The following is a 14,407-nucleotide window of genomic DNA, read 5'->3' as shown; positions in this document are numbered from 1 at the left end:
CCCTTATCAAATGTAAGATTTTCAAGTATCTTCTCCCATTCACTAGGCGGCCTTTCCATGTGGCTGATGGTTTCCTTTGCCATGCAGAAACATTTTAGTTTGAAGTAATCACATCTACTTATTTTTGTTTTTACTTCCCTTGCCTTTTTTAAATCACATCCACAAAAACATTGCTAACACCAATATCAAGGTGCTCATTGACTGGGTTATTTTCTAGGAATTTTATGGTTTCAAGTTTTATATTCTTTAATCCATTTTAAATTAATTTTTGTGTATGGTGTAAGACAGTGGTCTAGTTTCATTCTTCTCATGCGGCACTCTAATTTTCTCAACACCATTTATTGAAGTGAGTGTCCTTTCTCCATTGTATGTCCTTGGCTCCTTTGTTGTAAACTAATTGTCCACAATATGTGCGGATTTAATTCTGGGCTCTCAATTCTGCTCCACTGATCTGAGGATCTGCTTTCATGTCAATGCCGTACTGTTTTGATTACTACAGATTTGTAGTATAATCTGAAATAAAATGAGTATGATTTGTTCTTCTTTGTTTTGTTCTTTTCTCAATATTGTTCTTCTTTCTCAAGATTGTTTTAGTTACTCCGGGTCTTTTGTAATTTCATATAAATTTTACAGTTGTTTGTTCTAGTTCTGTGAAAAATGGCATTGGAATTTTGATAGGGATTGCATTAAATCTGTAGGTTGCTTTGCATAATATTGCCAGTTTAACAATATTAATTCTTCCGATCCATGACCACAGAGTATCCTTCCAGTTATTTGTGCCTTCTCCAATTATTAGTATCTTATACTTTGCAGTGTACAGGTTGTACATGACCTTGGTTAAATTTATTCCTAGGTATTTTACCTTCTTTGACACAATTATGAATGGGATTGTTAATTTCTTCTGATAGTTTATTTTTAATATATAGAAAAACCACAGATTTCAATACATTGACTTTTGTATCTTGTTAACTTTAATGAATTCACTTGATACTTCTAACAGGTCTCTGGCAGTCTTTTGGGCTTTCTACATATAGTAAAATGTCATCTGCCAATAATGACAGTTTTACTTCTTCCTTTCTGATTTATATGCCTTTTATGTCTTTTTCTTGCCTCACTGCTTAATCTAAGACTTCCAACACTAAGTTGCATAAAAGTGGAGAGAATGGGCATACTTGTATTGTTCCTGATAGAGAAAGTTTTCATCTTTTCACCACTGATACAATGCTTATCATACGTGCTCTTTATCTTGTCTAGGTATTTTCTTTCTCTACCCACTTTTTTGTGAGTTTAAATCATAAACAGATTTTGAATTTTGTCAAAAACTTTTTCTGCATCTATGGAGATGATAATTTGCATCCTTCATTTGGTTAATGTAGTATATCACATTGATTGATTTGCAGATGTTGGACCATCCCTGCTTCCCTGGAATAAATCCCATCTGATCATGATGCATGATCTTTTTACTGTATTACTGAATCAGATTTGCTAATATTTTGCTAAGGATTTCTGCATCTATATTCATCAATAATGTTGGCCTATAATATTTTTTTGTTTGGTAGTGTTCTTGTCTGGTTTTGGTATTAGGGTAATGCTGGCCTCAAAAATGAGTTTGGGAACATTCCCTCTTCTTCAATTTTTTGGAAGAGTTTCAGAATAGCTATTAAAATTTTCTTTGAATGTTTTGTAGATTTCACTAGGGAAATGATCTGGTCCTGGACTGTTGTTTTTCAGGATTTTTTAAATAACTGATTCAATCTCCTTACTAATCATCAGTGTATTCAGATTTTCTGTTTCTTCATGATTCAGGCTTGGAAGATAATATTTTTCTAGGAATATATCCATTTCTTCTAGGATGTCCAATATGTTGGCATACATGAAATATCTTTTTCCATCCTTTTACTTTCAATCTTTTTCTTTTTTTTTCCAAAGATTTTATTTATTTTATTTTTAGACAGAAGGGAAGGGAGGGAGAGAAACATCAGTATGTGGTTGCTTCTCCTACATCCCCTACTGGGGGGGACCTGGCCCACAACCCAGGCATGTGCTCTGACTGGGAATCGAACCAACAACCAACAACCCTTTGGTTCTCAGGCCGGCGTTCAATCCACTGGGCCACACTAGCCAGGACTAAAGTAAATCTCTTAGAGACAGTATATAGATGGATCATGGGGTTTTTTTAATCCAATCTGCTGATCTCTGTCTTTTAATAGAATTTAATCTTTTACATTTAAAGTAATTGCTAAGTAGGAAGGATTTACTCCTGCCATTTAGGGATATGTTCTCTATATGTTTTATATGTTTTTGTTCCTCATTTCCTCCATTACTGCCTTGTTAAAAAAAAATTAAGTAAATCCTACCCATAAAATTTATTGGAGGCTTGATCTTCCCAGGCAAGTGATCACTTCTTCCTCTATTTCAATAGTTCCTAATGAATATTTCCTTCATGAATATGTCCCATAATATTTAAAAGGAAGAGCCTACCTTTTCTGGCCATAAAAGTAGTCTCAGGTTCTATCCCTGTTTTCACTCTCTGAATTAACTGCATCTTAAACACACATTCACAATACACTATTCACCATTCGTACATAAAAGTTCATTATTATTGTCCATTCTCTTACTACATGTAGCTTGGCTAATTTAGGCAGGATCCTAGAATACTTAGGAAGGGTCTCTTGCTTACTGGCAGACAAAGAAGAGAGTGGGAGTCAAAATGGCTTACGTTGTAGGAGCGGGGATGCCTCTGCTTCCACTGCACCAGGAGTAGCTGGGCCACCACCAAGGTAGCGATGAGGATGAGGACCATTTCAGCGTGCATGGCTTCATGACCACGGTGCTTGGCATGCATGCGTGCATGCTCAACCCTGAAAGCCAAGCAGATGGGATTAGCCAGGTCAGGAATGATGTGGTGGTAAAGGGGCAGTGCTTCCCAGGGATATCATACCAGTCCATAGTTCAGACTACTGTTTTGCTCTGCAGCTGCAGGGCACTATGCAAATTAGGGGTTAGAAATACACATGCCTTAGAGGACAGGCATTTTGGCATAGAAGAGGGGTTCTATGGTCCAATAAGCAAGCTTAGCTATTGAGTTAAACGAAGGTGATCTGCTGCCTGCCCCCAATGGCAGATACAGCTGACACTATCCCTGCAGCAGGAAATAGATCCCAGGAGAAGCCTATGCCGCTATCCATTTCAGAACTACTACAGCCTATTACTGGAAGAAAAAAGTAACCCAAAGAGAAGATTATAGCCATAAAGACTCATACTTTCAGTCAATGATATTTATGATACCAATAAAGGAGTAACTCTGCAAATACATGCTACTTCCAGGGTTAAAGTTTTGCTTTATTTGTCCTACCCTCTCTGTCAGGACTAGGATCCTGAAGACTAGTTACAGCCTGAAAAATTTGGACTGCTTTGACTTTATACTAATTCAGGAGTAACTTCACCATCAGCATCCACAGGTAAATAGCCTCCTCAAGGACTCAAGAACACTACAACTAGAAACTCTTATTTAATCTAAGGCTGGCATTATCTTGTCCTGAGGACTGGCAGCAAGCTATTTCCTTGGCCCATTAAAGCAGAAAGCTTTCTCTAAGAACAGAAAATAGTTACTCCTACCACTCTGGGTCAACAGCCAGCTAAGAGAGAATGAGGAAGAGTCAGACAAAACTAAATACTAATGTAGCCCATAGTTAGGAGCTTATATACAAATTTTCCATATATTAGGGAGGGAAGGAAAGGACAACATAAATGGTAACTTCATGTAATTCCCAAGGGCAAGAAGAACCCATTGGGATGAATTATAGATACATGATAAAGCAAATACAGCAAAAGATTAATTGTAGAATCTTGGTGGTGAGTGAAAGGGTGTTCACTATGCACCTTCTTTTGCAGCCAAATGTCAGTGAGCCAGCCAACCATAGCACCTAAGGGTTCATTTTACATAAAACACTATCCTGGGTGGGAGAATCTGATGAAAAGATAATGGGTTAGGAGTCAGAAACTTTAAGGTTCAGACATACTTCTGTGGCCTTGGCCAAGAAAATTAACATCTCAACATCACAATTTCATCATCTGTCCAAAGGAGTCCATATCTTTTCTGCCTTCCTCATAGGCTGGTTGTGAGAATGAGCTCAACTAAAGGACAGATAACACTTTAATAATCTAAGGACTGTGCAGAGTTATGAAGATAACAAACAAGTTTCTTGTTCTCAGACTGTATATGACTGAATGGCTGTGAACAACAATGAAAGCAAGGATCTAGAAAAAAGACCAGAGAAGTTCATCTATTTCAAGTTCCCACTCAATGCAAAAATTATTTTTGATATCCTTTGTATAAATACTTCCATTGGCTTGAGAATATACGCCTCTCAATGCAATCTAATCTAGAACCAGCAGTCTCTGACACATTGTAGATACTCATATGTGCTTAAGGAGGAATAAAACTCCAATGCTCCAAGAGGCAAGAGGTACTCTATCTCTCAATATATGACTATTAAAGAAGTTTCAAATAATGAGACAAAAATCTATCTTCCCACAGCTTCAATGCCTTGGACCTAAACTTATACCTGGAACAATAAAGGAAATATCCACTCCACTTCCCCAATGCTGTCCCTCCAACGATTTCTCATCTTATTTTTAAAAACTGAAAACAAAAACTATCCTGTACCTATCACCATTTTCCTGGCTCTTTTAGTTCTAGAGTTTTTTTGGGGTTTTTTTAAGATTTTATTTATTTATTTTTTGAGAGAGGGGAAGAAGAAAGGGAAACAAACATCAATGTATGGTTGCTTCTCACACATCCCCTACTGGGAACGTGGCCCACAACCCAGGGATGTGCCCTGACTGGGAATCAAGCCAGCAACCCTTTGGTTCGCAGGCCAGCACTCAATCCACTGAGCCACACCAGCCAGGGCTACAGCTTTTTTTTTACCCCCCAATTGTTGTTCAACTACAAGTTCTAGAGCTTTTAAACACTCTTCATATAACACAATGTGAAGACCATTAATACTGGCTGCCTTTTCCTACGAACACCAACGTGTGATTGCCTCATGAGTGCCCCCTACTGGGAACCTAGCCCACAACCCAGGCATGTGTGCTGACTGGGAATTGAACCAACAACCCTTTGGTTTGCAGGCTGGTACTCAATCCACTGAGCCACACCAGCCAGGGCCTGGCTGCCTTTTTCTAAACATTATCTAGCTAAAGATCTTCATATAACATAGCATTTACAACATCCAGTGTAGCCTTAGCATAGCAGAGACCAATGGCATTGTCCCTTCCTTAAGGCAAATGGCATAGGCAGAAATCTATGAACATTTTCCAAATTATCTGAAGTATTTCAGTAGCTAAGGTACACAACTGGTGCATATGAAGCTTGAAGTCATCTAAAAATCTCACTGGGTTAGTCATACGAGTTAACATCTTTGCCATTCTATATTATTACAATCAATAGTTTTAATCTTAAAGAAGGATTTTTTTCCTCATTATTAAAATTTATTTGGTTGATTTCTGTTCATTGGTCAGCCATCTTGTGAAGTTTGTGGGGCAGGCACACTGAAACTCCTTTATTAATTTGAAACCATGACAATAAGATATTTGTTGACCTACTCTGGTTACAAAGCAAGTTACTAGCAAGTTGAGATCAGAAGCACATCTCCCCATCTTCTCAGTCAGAGCCCTCTGCCCTCTTTTGTGAATAATGATGATGATATTAATAAGGACAATCATCTTCAAAGCAGGTAATATTTACTGGAAGCTTTACTACATTCCAGGCACTATTCAAAGAATTTCACATATATTAACTTTCACAACTCTAATATTATGTATAGGCACTGTTTTGATCCTCATTTTACAAATGAAAAAAACTAAGGCAGTGAGAAATTAAGTAACTTGCCCACACATAACTAGGAAATGGCAGAACTAGTATTAAAACCCAGGTAGATGGTTTGGTACAATTATGTATTTACTTCTCAGGACCAAGGGAGCTACCCAGAAGTGACCCAGGTGCTGGAAAGAAGTCCCAAAACACCTATCCTACCGATCATGAGTCACTGCCTCCCACAGACAAGGAATCAAACAACAGTAGATATACAACTCTATTAGTTGGATTAACCTACGGTTCCCAGCCTGGGGGCCCACACTGTCACACTTACCTCCATTGCTCCTCTGGGGAGAGGTGTGACATATCAACCTGTAGAAAGATACCACCAGAAAAATCCATTACTGTCTTAGAACTGTCCCTGACCAAAATAAGGTGCTCATACATTCATCAGATCTTGAAGAGATTATAGGAAGCTTCAAGTGTCACAATTTCTATGAAGCCTTCCCCAGTAGTCTATTCCCCAGCAATCTCTCCCTTCTAGATCTAACCAGTTACTTTGGCCCATGTCTACGACTAACATTGTTTTGCATGTCTATGCTAGCTAATGAAGAGAAAAGAATGAACCTAATTCCCAAGATTCTCACAGCCTAGTGAGAAAGGTAGATATAAAAACAGAAAATTTTTATTATTAGATGCTGAAGACTACCCATGGAAGTATAAAGAAGTGACCTCTAATCCAATCTGTGATGTGACAGATTAGTGAAAATTTCCTGGAGGAGATGTGAAATGTTATCCAGATAAGGAAATGAGAGAAATATGTTTCAGGAAAGGGGCCAACATGAATATGAAGTTACAAAGCATACAAACAATTGAGTATGGCTATAGGAAAAAGTATAAATCCAGATTAGCAGGACTGAAGCTAAATAAAATATTCTGTCATATAATGTCATTTGACTCTAAATGGCACCCAAGACAGCAGGCAGAACATTATACTAGGGTAAACTAAGCTTTAGTAATAGCTCTGCTTTTAACTGGCAATATGCCCTTCCAACCTCAAAGTTCTGATTCTATTTGTCAGCCTTATCGTTTTGGAGCAGGATTTCTCAACCTTAGCACTAGGGATATGTTGGGCTGGTTAATTTTCTGTTTGGGAGTGGGGGGTATGGATGATAGTTAGCAGCATCCCTAGCCTCTACCCACTAGACACTAGTAGCTCCCCAACAGATTCAACCACCAAAATGTCTACAGATACTGTCAAATGTCCTCTGGAGGATGAAAATTACCCCCAGTTGAAAACGGCTGCTCTAGAATAATACTAAACTCTGTTGAGTTCAGGGCTCAAATATCTGCTTCCCTGTATCTACACAGAAGCATACCCAAGTCTCAGTATATTAAGTCATACAAGACATCCTTATATTGAACTGAGCTGAAAATGTTCCTTGATGTAGAGAAGAGAGACAAGGCTTCAGACAAGAATCAAACGAATCAATCAGCAAATATTCCCTTAGTACTTAGGATGTTCAAGGCCCATTCCTACTCTTCTTATAACTTCAGAAAAGTACCTTAAGTAGAATGTTTGAATTACAATGGGCAGAACTTCATTGCACTACCTAGTCAAACTGGCACATATTTACCAGGCCTCGTTTATGTGTGTGTAGTGAAAATACCCAACACTACGTAGGCCTTTCTACTTTCTACATGTCCCAGGTAAGTAAAAAGGAAGGAAGGGAAGAGAGGGAGGGAGGGAGGGACAGTATCCCAAGACTTCACAAAGCCAATGGGGTAATTAAAGTCAATCACCACCCTCCCTTTTCCTACTTCACACATTACCTCACACATTCAGAATAGTAGAAGGGGCAGAGACATGGTTTGGGCAGGTTTCACACCCACAGTATGGCAATTAAGAATCTGGAGGGCATCCTGGCCGGGTAGCTCAGTTGGTTGGAGCATTGTCCCATGCACGAAAAAGGCTGCAGTTCAATCCCTGGTAGGGGTGCATGCAAGAGGCAACCGATGAATGTTGCTTTCTCACATCAATGTACCTCTCTCCCACCACTCCACATTTCTCTCTCTAAAATCAATAAAAACACATCATCAAGTGAGGATTTAAAAAAAGAATCCAGAGGGGGAGGAATTCCAGTCAGAATGGCAGGCTAGGCCCTGACTGATATGACTCGGTTGTCTGGGTATCATCTCGCAAAGCAAGAGGTTGCCACTTCAATTCTCGGTCAGGGCACATGCCTGGGTTGCAGGTTCAGTCCCAGCTGGGGTGTGTAAGAGAGGCTATGGATCTGTTTCTCACACTGATGTTTCTTTCCCTCTTTCTCTCTCCCTTCCTCTCTAAAAATAAATAAAATCTTAAAAAAAAATACACAAAATAAGTAAAAGCGGTGCTCCCCTCCTCCCACAACCACATCAAAATTGCAACAAAGTTACAGAACATCATCATTGAGAATCACCTAAACACAATCCCTATGACTAAGAATATGAAGAAGCCAGGTCAAGACCGGTAGGAAAGGTGGAGACGTAGAACAAGCATGTCCCACATGCATGGTGTGGCAGCTAAGAAATGGGAGTATCTTTTGGCTGCTGAGGTCCCCCATGAGGAGTGATGGGACCCAGCCTCACACCAGGCTCCCCAGCTGAGGACTCCATTGCTGGCAAAAGAAATGCCCATAATACTCGGCTGTGAAAACAAGTGGAAATGGCAGATAACAGGAGTGAGGGGGGTCTGGGGGACAGGCAGCGGGGGCCACTAGAAACCTGGGTGCTGCGTGTCTTAAAGGAATCATGCAGCCTCACTCACTCAAAATCACCTCCTCTGAGCTCGAGAGCTGGGGCAGCACCTCAGAAAGCACCAGGGACATAGGGGAGGAGCTGAACTGACTGAAAAAAAAGGGGGGGAAGCTGAAAGGCAGGGGTCAGGGCAGCTCTCTCCCAAACGGAAGTGCTGAAAGACACCATTGTTCCTTTGTAGACTTCACAAAGTCAACAACCCAGGCAGCAGGTGCAGGTACGCACAAAGCTGAACACCCCATTGACTTGGCTAACAGTATTCACCACACCCTGGTGATTCCCTGAGATCCTAGGCCCAATCAACTCACTCACCAGGCTGGAACCTCTTCCAACTAGTCCACACAAGCAGCCTTCTGCGGCTAGCACTAAAGACTTTCCTAAAATTTCTCAAAGGTCCACAAAGCCCACAAAAACAACAGGAGGGTTCAGAGTGTCCCATACCTCTTGCTAAGTGGTCCCAAGCCTGGTACCAGCAGCAGCCAGCCTCAGTTCACAGCCTAGCCTCTCCCAGGTGCTTCCAAGCCCAGCATAGGAAGCACCTTGGTCTACACCAGAGTCCCTCCCAAAGGCCCCAGAACCAACATACCTGGTAGCTAGCTTCATACCACACTAGAGCGCAACCCAATCAACTCCACAAAGGACACACCCAAAGGGTGGATTCACCAGACACCATAGCCCCACTATGCAAATCTAGCTCCATGAAGTCAGCCCTCTGCACAAAAACTGATCTGCAGTACTCATGGCCATTCTTCACAGCCGGTCAGCCTGAGAATCAATCTTACCCACTGACATGCCAACAGCAATCAAAAATCAACTACAACAGAAGGGCACAGACAATCCACACAAGGGACACCCCCCAGAGCACCCAGCTCAAGTGACCAGGGAGACTAAAACACAGGACCCCACAGGACACCTACATCTTTATCACTCGAAGTCCAAAGTTTACCTTAAGAGTTCACAATTGATGTTGTACATTCTATGGACTTAGCCAAATGTATAATGGCATTTACCCATCATTACAGCATCATACAGAGTAGTTTCACTGTCCTAAAAATTCTCTGTGCTCTGCTTATTTTATCCCTTCATTTCCCCAACCCCTATCAAGCTCTAATCTATTTACTGTCTCCATAATTTTGCCCTTTCCAGAATTTCATATACTTGAACTCAAAAAGCATGTAGCCTTTTCACAGTGGCTTTCACTGAAAATAGGCACTTAAGGCCCTGGCTGGGTAGCTCAGTCGGTTAGAGCACTGCCCTGATATGTCAAGATTGCAAGTTTGGTCCCAGGTCAGGGGACATAGGAGAACCAACCAATAAATGCATAAATAAGTGGAACAACAAATCCCTGCCAGCATTTGGTGCTGTCAGTGTTCTGGATTTTGACCATTTAAATATATGTGCAGTGATTATCTTGTTCTTGTTTATAAGGACCATCTTATCATGTGCTTTTTGACATCCGTATTATCTTTTTTGGTCAGCTGTGTTAAGACCTTTAGCTACCATTTAATTAGGCTATTTTTTTATTATTACATTTTAAGAGTTCTTTGTATATTCTGGACAACAATCCTTTATCACAGTGATTTTCAACTGGTATGCCACATTTTTAAAACAAGCCATCAGGGGCAGTGACCTCTTTTCCCTTAGACTGTCAAATAAAAAAAATGACAACAGCCAACACAACAGCCATCTGGTGTGAATGAATCAAATTTATATCTTTTTGTCAGGTGATTAAAAAATATAGTTTTGGTGTGTCACAGAATTTTAGTAATTAGTTTATATTTGCTGTTTTATCAGCTAGGTTTTTTGCAAATATATTCTCCCAGTCAGTGGCTTGTCTTTTCATTCTCTTGACAGTGCCTTTGCAGAAATTTTTAATTTTAATTATGTATGTATCTAAAAAGTCATCGCCAAACTCTCAGTCACCTAGATTTTCTCCTACATTATCTTAAAGGAGTTTTATAGTTTTGTATCTGTGATCCCATTTAAGGCTTGTAATCCATTTTAAGTTACTTTCTGTAAAGATTGTAAAGTCTGTGCCTAGATTTTTTTTTTTTTTTTTTTTTTTTTTGCATATGGACATCCAGTTGTTCCAGAACAATTTGCTGAAAAGACTTTGTTCCACTCTATTGCCCTTGCTCCCTGTCACAGATAAGCTGAATATATTTATGTAGGTCTGCTCCTGGGCTCTCTATTCTGTTCCACTAATTCTATTCATTTATTCTTTCACCAATACCACAGTGTCTTGATTATTGTAAATTTATAGTAAGTCTTAAAGTCAGGTAATGCCAATCCTCCAACTCCATTCTACTCCTTCAACACTGTACTAGCTATTCTGGGTCAAAATTTTGTCTCTCCACACAAACTTTAAATTCAGTTTGTTGATATCCACAAAATAACTTGCTGAGATTTTCATTGGGTTTGCACTGAATCTACATATCAAGTTGGAAAGAACTGACACCTTTACAACATTGAGTCTTCCTATACATAAGCATGGAATATCTTTCCATTTATTTAGTTGTTCTTTGATTTTTTTTTTACATAAATGATCATATCATCTTCAAACAAAAAGTTTTCTTTCTTCCAAAGAAATTTGTATATATTTTATTTCCGTTTCTTGTCTTTTTGCATTAGATTAAAAAAAAATCCTAGTATGTTGTTAAAAAGCAGTTGTGAAAGTGAACAAATATCCTTGCCTCGTTCCTGATATTAGGGGGAAAAGCTTCAACCTTCTTACCCTTAAGTATGATGCTACGTGTAGGGTTTCTGTAGGTGCCTTTTATCAAGTTGAAGAAGTTCCCCTCTATTACTGGTTTACAGAGAGTTTTTAATCATGAATAGGTATTTGATTTTGTCACTTTTTCTGCATCTAATATGTGTATATAATTTTTCTTCTTCTACCTATTGATATGATGGATTACAGTAACTGATTTTCAAATGTTGAATCAGGCTTGCATAGCTGGGATAAATCCTACTTGGATGTAGTGTATGATTCTTTTTATACACTGTTGGATTTTATCTGTTTTGATATTTTTTCATAATTTTTACATCAGTTAATATTTTGTTGATGATTTTTATATCTATGTTCATGAGAGTCACTGATCTGTAGTTATCTTTTCTTGTAATATCTTTTTCTGGTTTTGGTATTGGGATAATGCTGGCCACATAGAATGAGTTAGAAAGTACTGCTCTGCTTTGATCTTCTAAAAGAGATTGTAAAGGACTGGTATTATAGTTCTTCCTTAAGTGTTTGGTAGAATTCACTAGTGAAGCCATCTGGGTGGGCCTACTGATTTCTGGTTTGGAAAGATGCTAATTATTCAATTTCTTTAATAGATATAGGCCTATTCAGATTGTCTCTTTCTTCTTGTGTGAATTTTGGCAGATTGTGACTTTCAATGAATTGATCCATTTCAATTAGGTTTTCAAATTTGTGGTTACAGAACTGTTCATAGTATTTATTATCCTTTTAATGTCCTTGGGATCTGTAGTGATGTTCCCTTTTTCATTTCTGATATTACCAATTTATGTACTTTTTTCTTAACCTGGCTATAGGCTTATCAATTTAATTGATCTTTTCAAAGACCCACCTCCTGGTTTTGCTGATTTTCTCTACTGACTTCCTGTTTTCAGTTTCACTGATTTCTGCTCTAATTTTTATTATTTCTTTTTTTCTGTTTGCTTTACTTTGTTCTTTGAGTTTCTAAAGATGGAAGATTTAGACAATTCATTTTAGATCTTTCCTCTTTCTCATATATGCATTCAATGCTTTATGCAAATCTCCCTCTATGCACTGCTTTTGCTGCACCCCACAAATTTTGATAAGCTGTTTTCATTTTCATTTGGCTCAAATAGATCTTAATTTCTCTTGAAATTCCTTCTTTGATCCATGTGTTATTTAGAAGTGTTTAGTCTCTAAGTATTTGTAGATTTTTCAAGTATCTTTCTGTTACTGATTTCTAGGTTTAATTCCATTGTGCTGAAAGCAGACAATACATAATTTCTATTCTTTTTTGTTAAAGTGCATTTTTCTGCACCTCATGTGGTCTATCTTGGTGAATGTGGTCTATTCCATGTGAACTAGAGAGGAATGTCTATTTTGCTGTTGTTGGATGAAGTAATCTATAGATGCCCATTATATTCAGTTGATTGATGGTATTACTAAGTTTACCTATGTTCTCACTGATTTTCTGTCTGCTGGATCTGTCCGCTTATGACACAGGAATGTTGAATTCTCCCAATTATAGTAGTTGTAGTTCCATCAGTTTTTGCCTCACGTATTTTGTTAAGCACATACAGTCATACCTCAGTACTCATCCGCTTCTGAACTTGTCAAACCCTGTGCTCATCATTTTGACAAGAAAAAATATTTCAGCACTGGGCACTGGGACTCATTACACTTTCTAGAACTTGGATGAGTCACAACGCTGCCCTGAAAGAGAAAATGCTTCACCACTTGTCCCTTGCTTGGTATTTGTCGGTTTCAAGACTTGTCACAAGGTTCGAAATGAGTTAACAATTGAGTCATGAGGTACCCACTGTACACATTACGGACTGATATGTCTTCTTGGAGAATTGACTTCTTTATCATAACATAATGCCCCTCTTGAGCCCTAATAATTTTCCATGCTCTAAAGTTTGCTTTGTCTGAAATTAATATAGCAACTCCTGCTCTTTCTTTTGATTAATGTTAGCATTGCATATCCTTCTTCATTCATTTACTTTTAATCTATATGTGTCTTTTTATTTCAAACAGGTTTGCTATAGACAACAGAGTTGGGTCTTGTTTTTTAATCCACTCTGACAATCTCTGTCTTTTAATTGGTGCATTTAGACTACTGATGTTCAAAATAATTATTGATATAGTTGGATTAATAACTACTATATTTGTTACCCTTGTATTCTATTTGTTGCCCTTGTTCTTTTTTCCTATTTTTGTCTTCCAATTTTTTCCTTCCTTTTGTGGGTATAACTGAGAATATTACATTATATTTTCTCTCCTTTCTTAGCCTATCAGTTATACCTCCAATTTTGCTTCTTTTAGTCGTTGCCCTAGAGTTTGCTGTATACATTACAACCAATCAAGTTCACTTTCAAATAATACCATACCACCTCATGGGTAGTGTGAGTACCTTATAAAAACAAAGTAATCCTGATTCTGCTCTCTCATGCCTTGTATCATCACTGTCACTCATTTCACTTATCCACATGCATACAAATATACAAACATTAAGTACACATAGTTGAATACAGTGTTGGTATTAAAAATAAGTAAAACAGCGCTAGCTGGTGTAGCTCAGTGGATTAAGCGCCAGCCTGAGAACCAAAGGGTCATGGGTTCAATTCCCAATGTAGGGCACATGCCTGGGTTGCAGGCCAGGTCCCCAGCCAGGGTGGCATTCAAAACGCAACCACGCATTGATGTTTCTCTCTCTCTCTTTCTTCGTCTCTTCCTCTCTCTAAAAAATAAATAAATTTTTTTTTTTAAAAAGTAAAACAAAAGAGCATCTACGAAACCCTATAGCTTATATTATATTTAATGGTAAAGATTTAATGTTTCCACCTAAGATCAAAAACAATGTCAGGATATCCTCCCTCACCACTACTATTCAACGTCATACTGAAGTTTCTAGCCAGCATAATAAGGCAATAAAAGGAGATAAAAGGCACACAGATTGCACAGAAAGAAAACTGCCCCTATTTGTAGATGACATGATAGTCTACACAGAAAATCCCAAAGAATCTAAAAAAATAAATAAATAAAAATTTAAAAATCCTAGAACCAGTAAG

General features: G+C 38.4%; 1 protein-coding gene across 1 annotated transcript in view; it reads right to left on the bottom strand.

Moving 5' to 3' along the window:
- Window positions 1-14,407, bottom strand: part of RNF121 (ring finger protein 121) — an 86,598-nt gene that overhangs the window by 50,303 nt on the left and 21,888 nt on the right. The window contains exons 2-3 of the mRNA XM_054576206.1: window positions 6,156-6,193; window positions 2,720-2,861 (exon numbers count right to left, since the gene is read on the bottom strand). Of these exons, the coding sequence (XP_054432181.1) occupies window positions 2,720-2,861; window positions 6,156-6,193 (180 nt within the window). The remainder of the gene's footprint in view (window positions 1-2,719; window positions 2,862-6,155; window positions 6,194-14,407) is intronic.

Source organism: Pteronotus mesoamericanus, unplaced genomic scaffold, assembly GCF_021234165.1.
Source record: "Pteronotus mesoamericanus isolate MK-2021 breed Mesoamerican mustached bat unplaced genomic scaffold, CSHL_Meso_final contig_33, whole genome shotgun sequence".
Taxonomy (NCBI): domain Eukaryota; kingdom Metazoa; phylum Chordata; class Mammalia; order Chiroptera; family Mormoopidae; genus Pteronotus; species Pteronotus mesoamericanus.
This window is presented reverse-complemented; position numbering and strand designations above follow the sequence as displayed.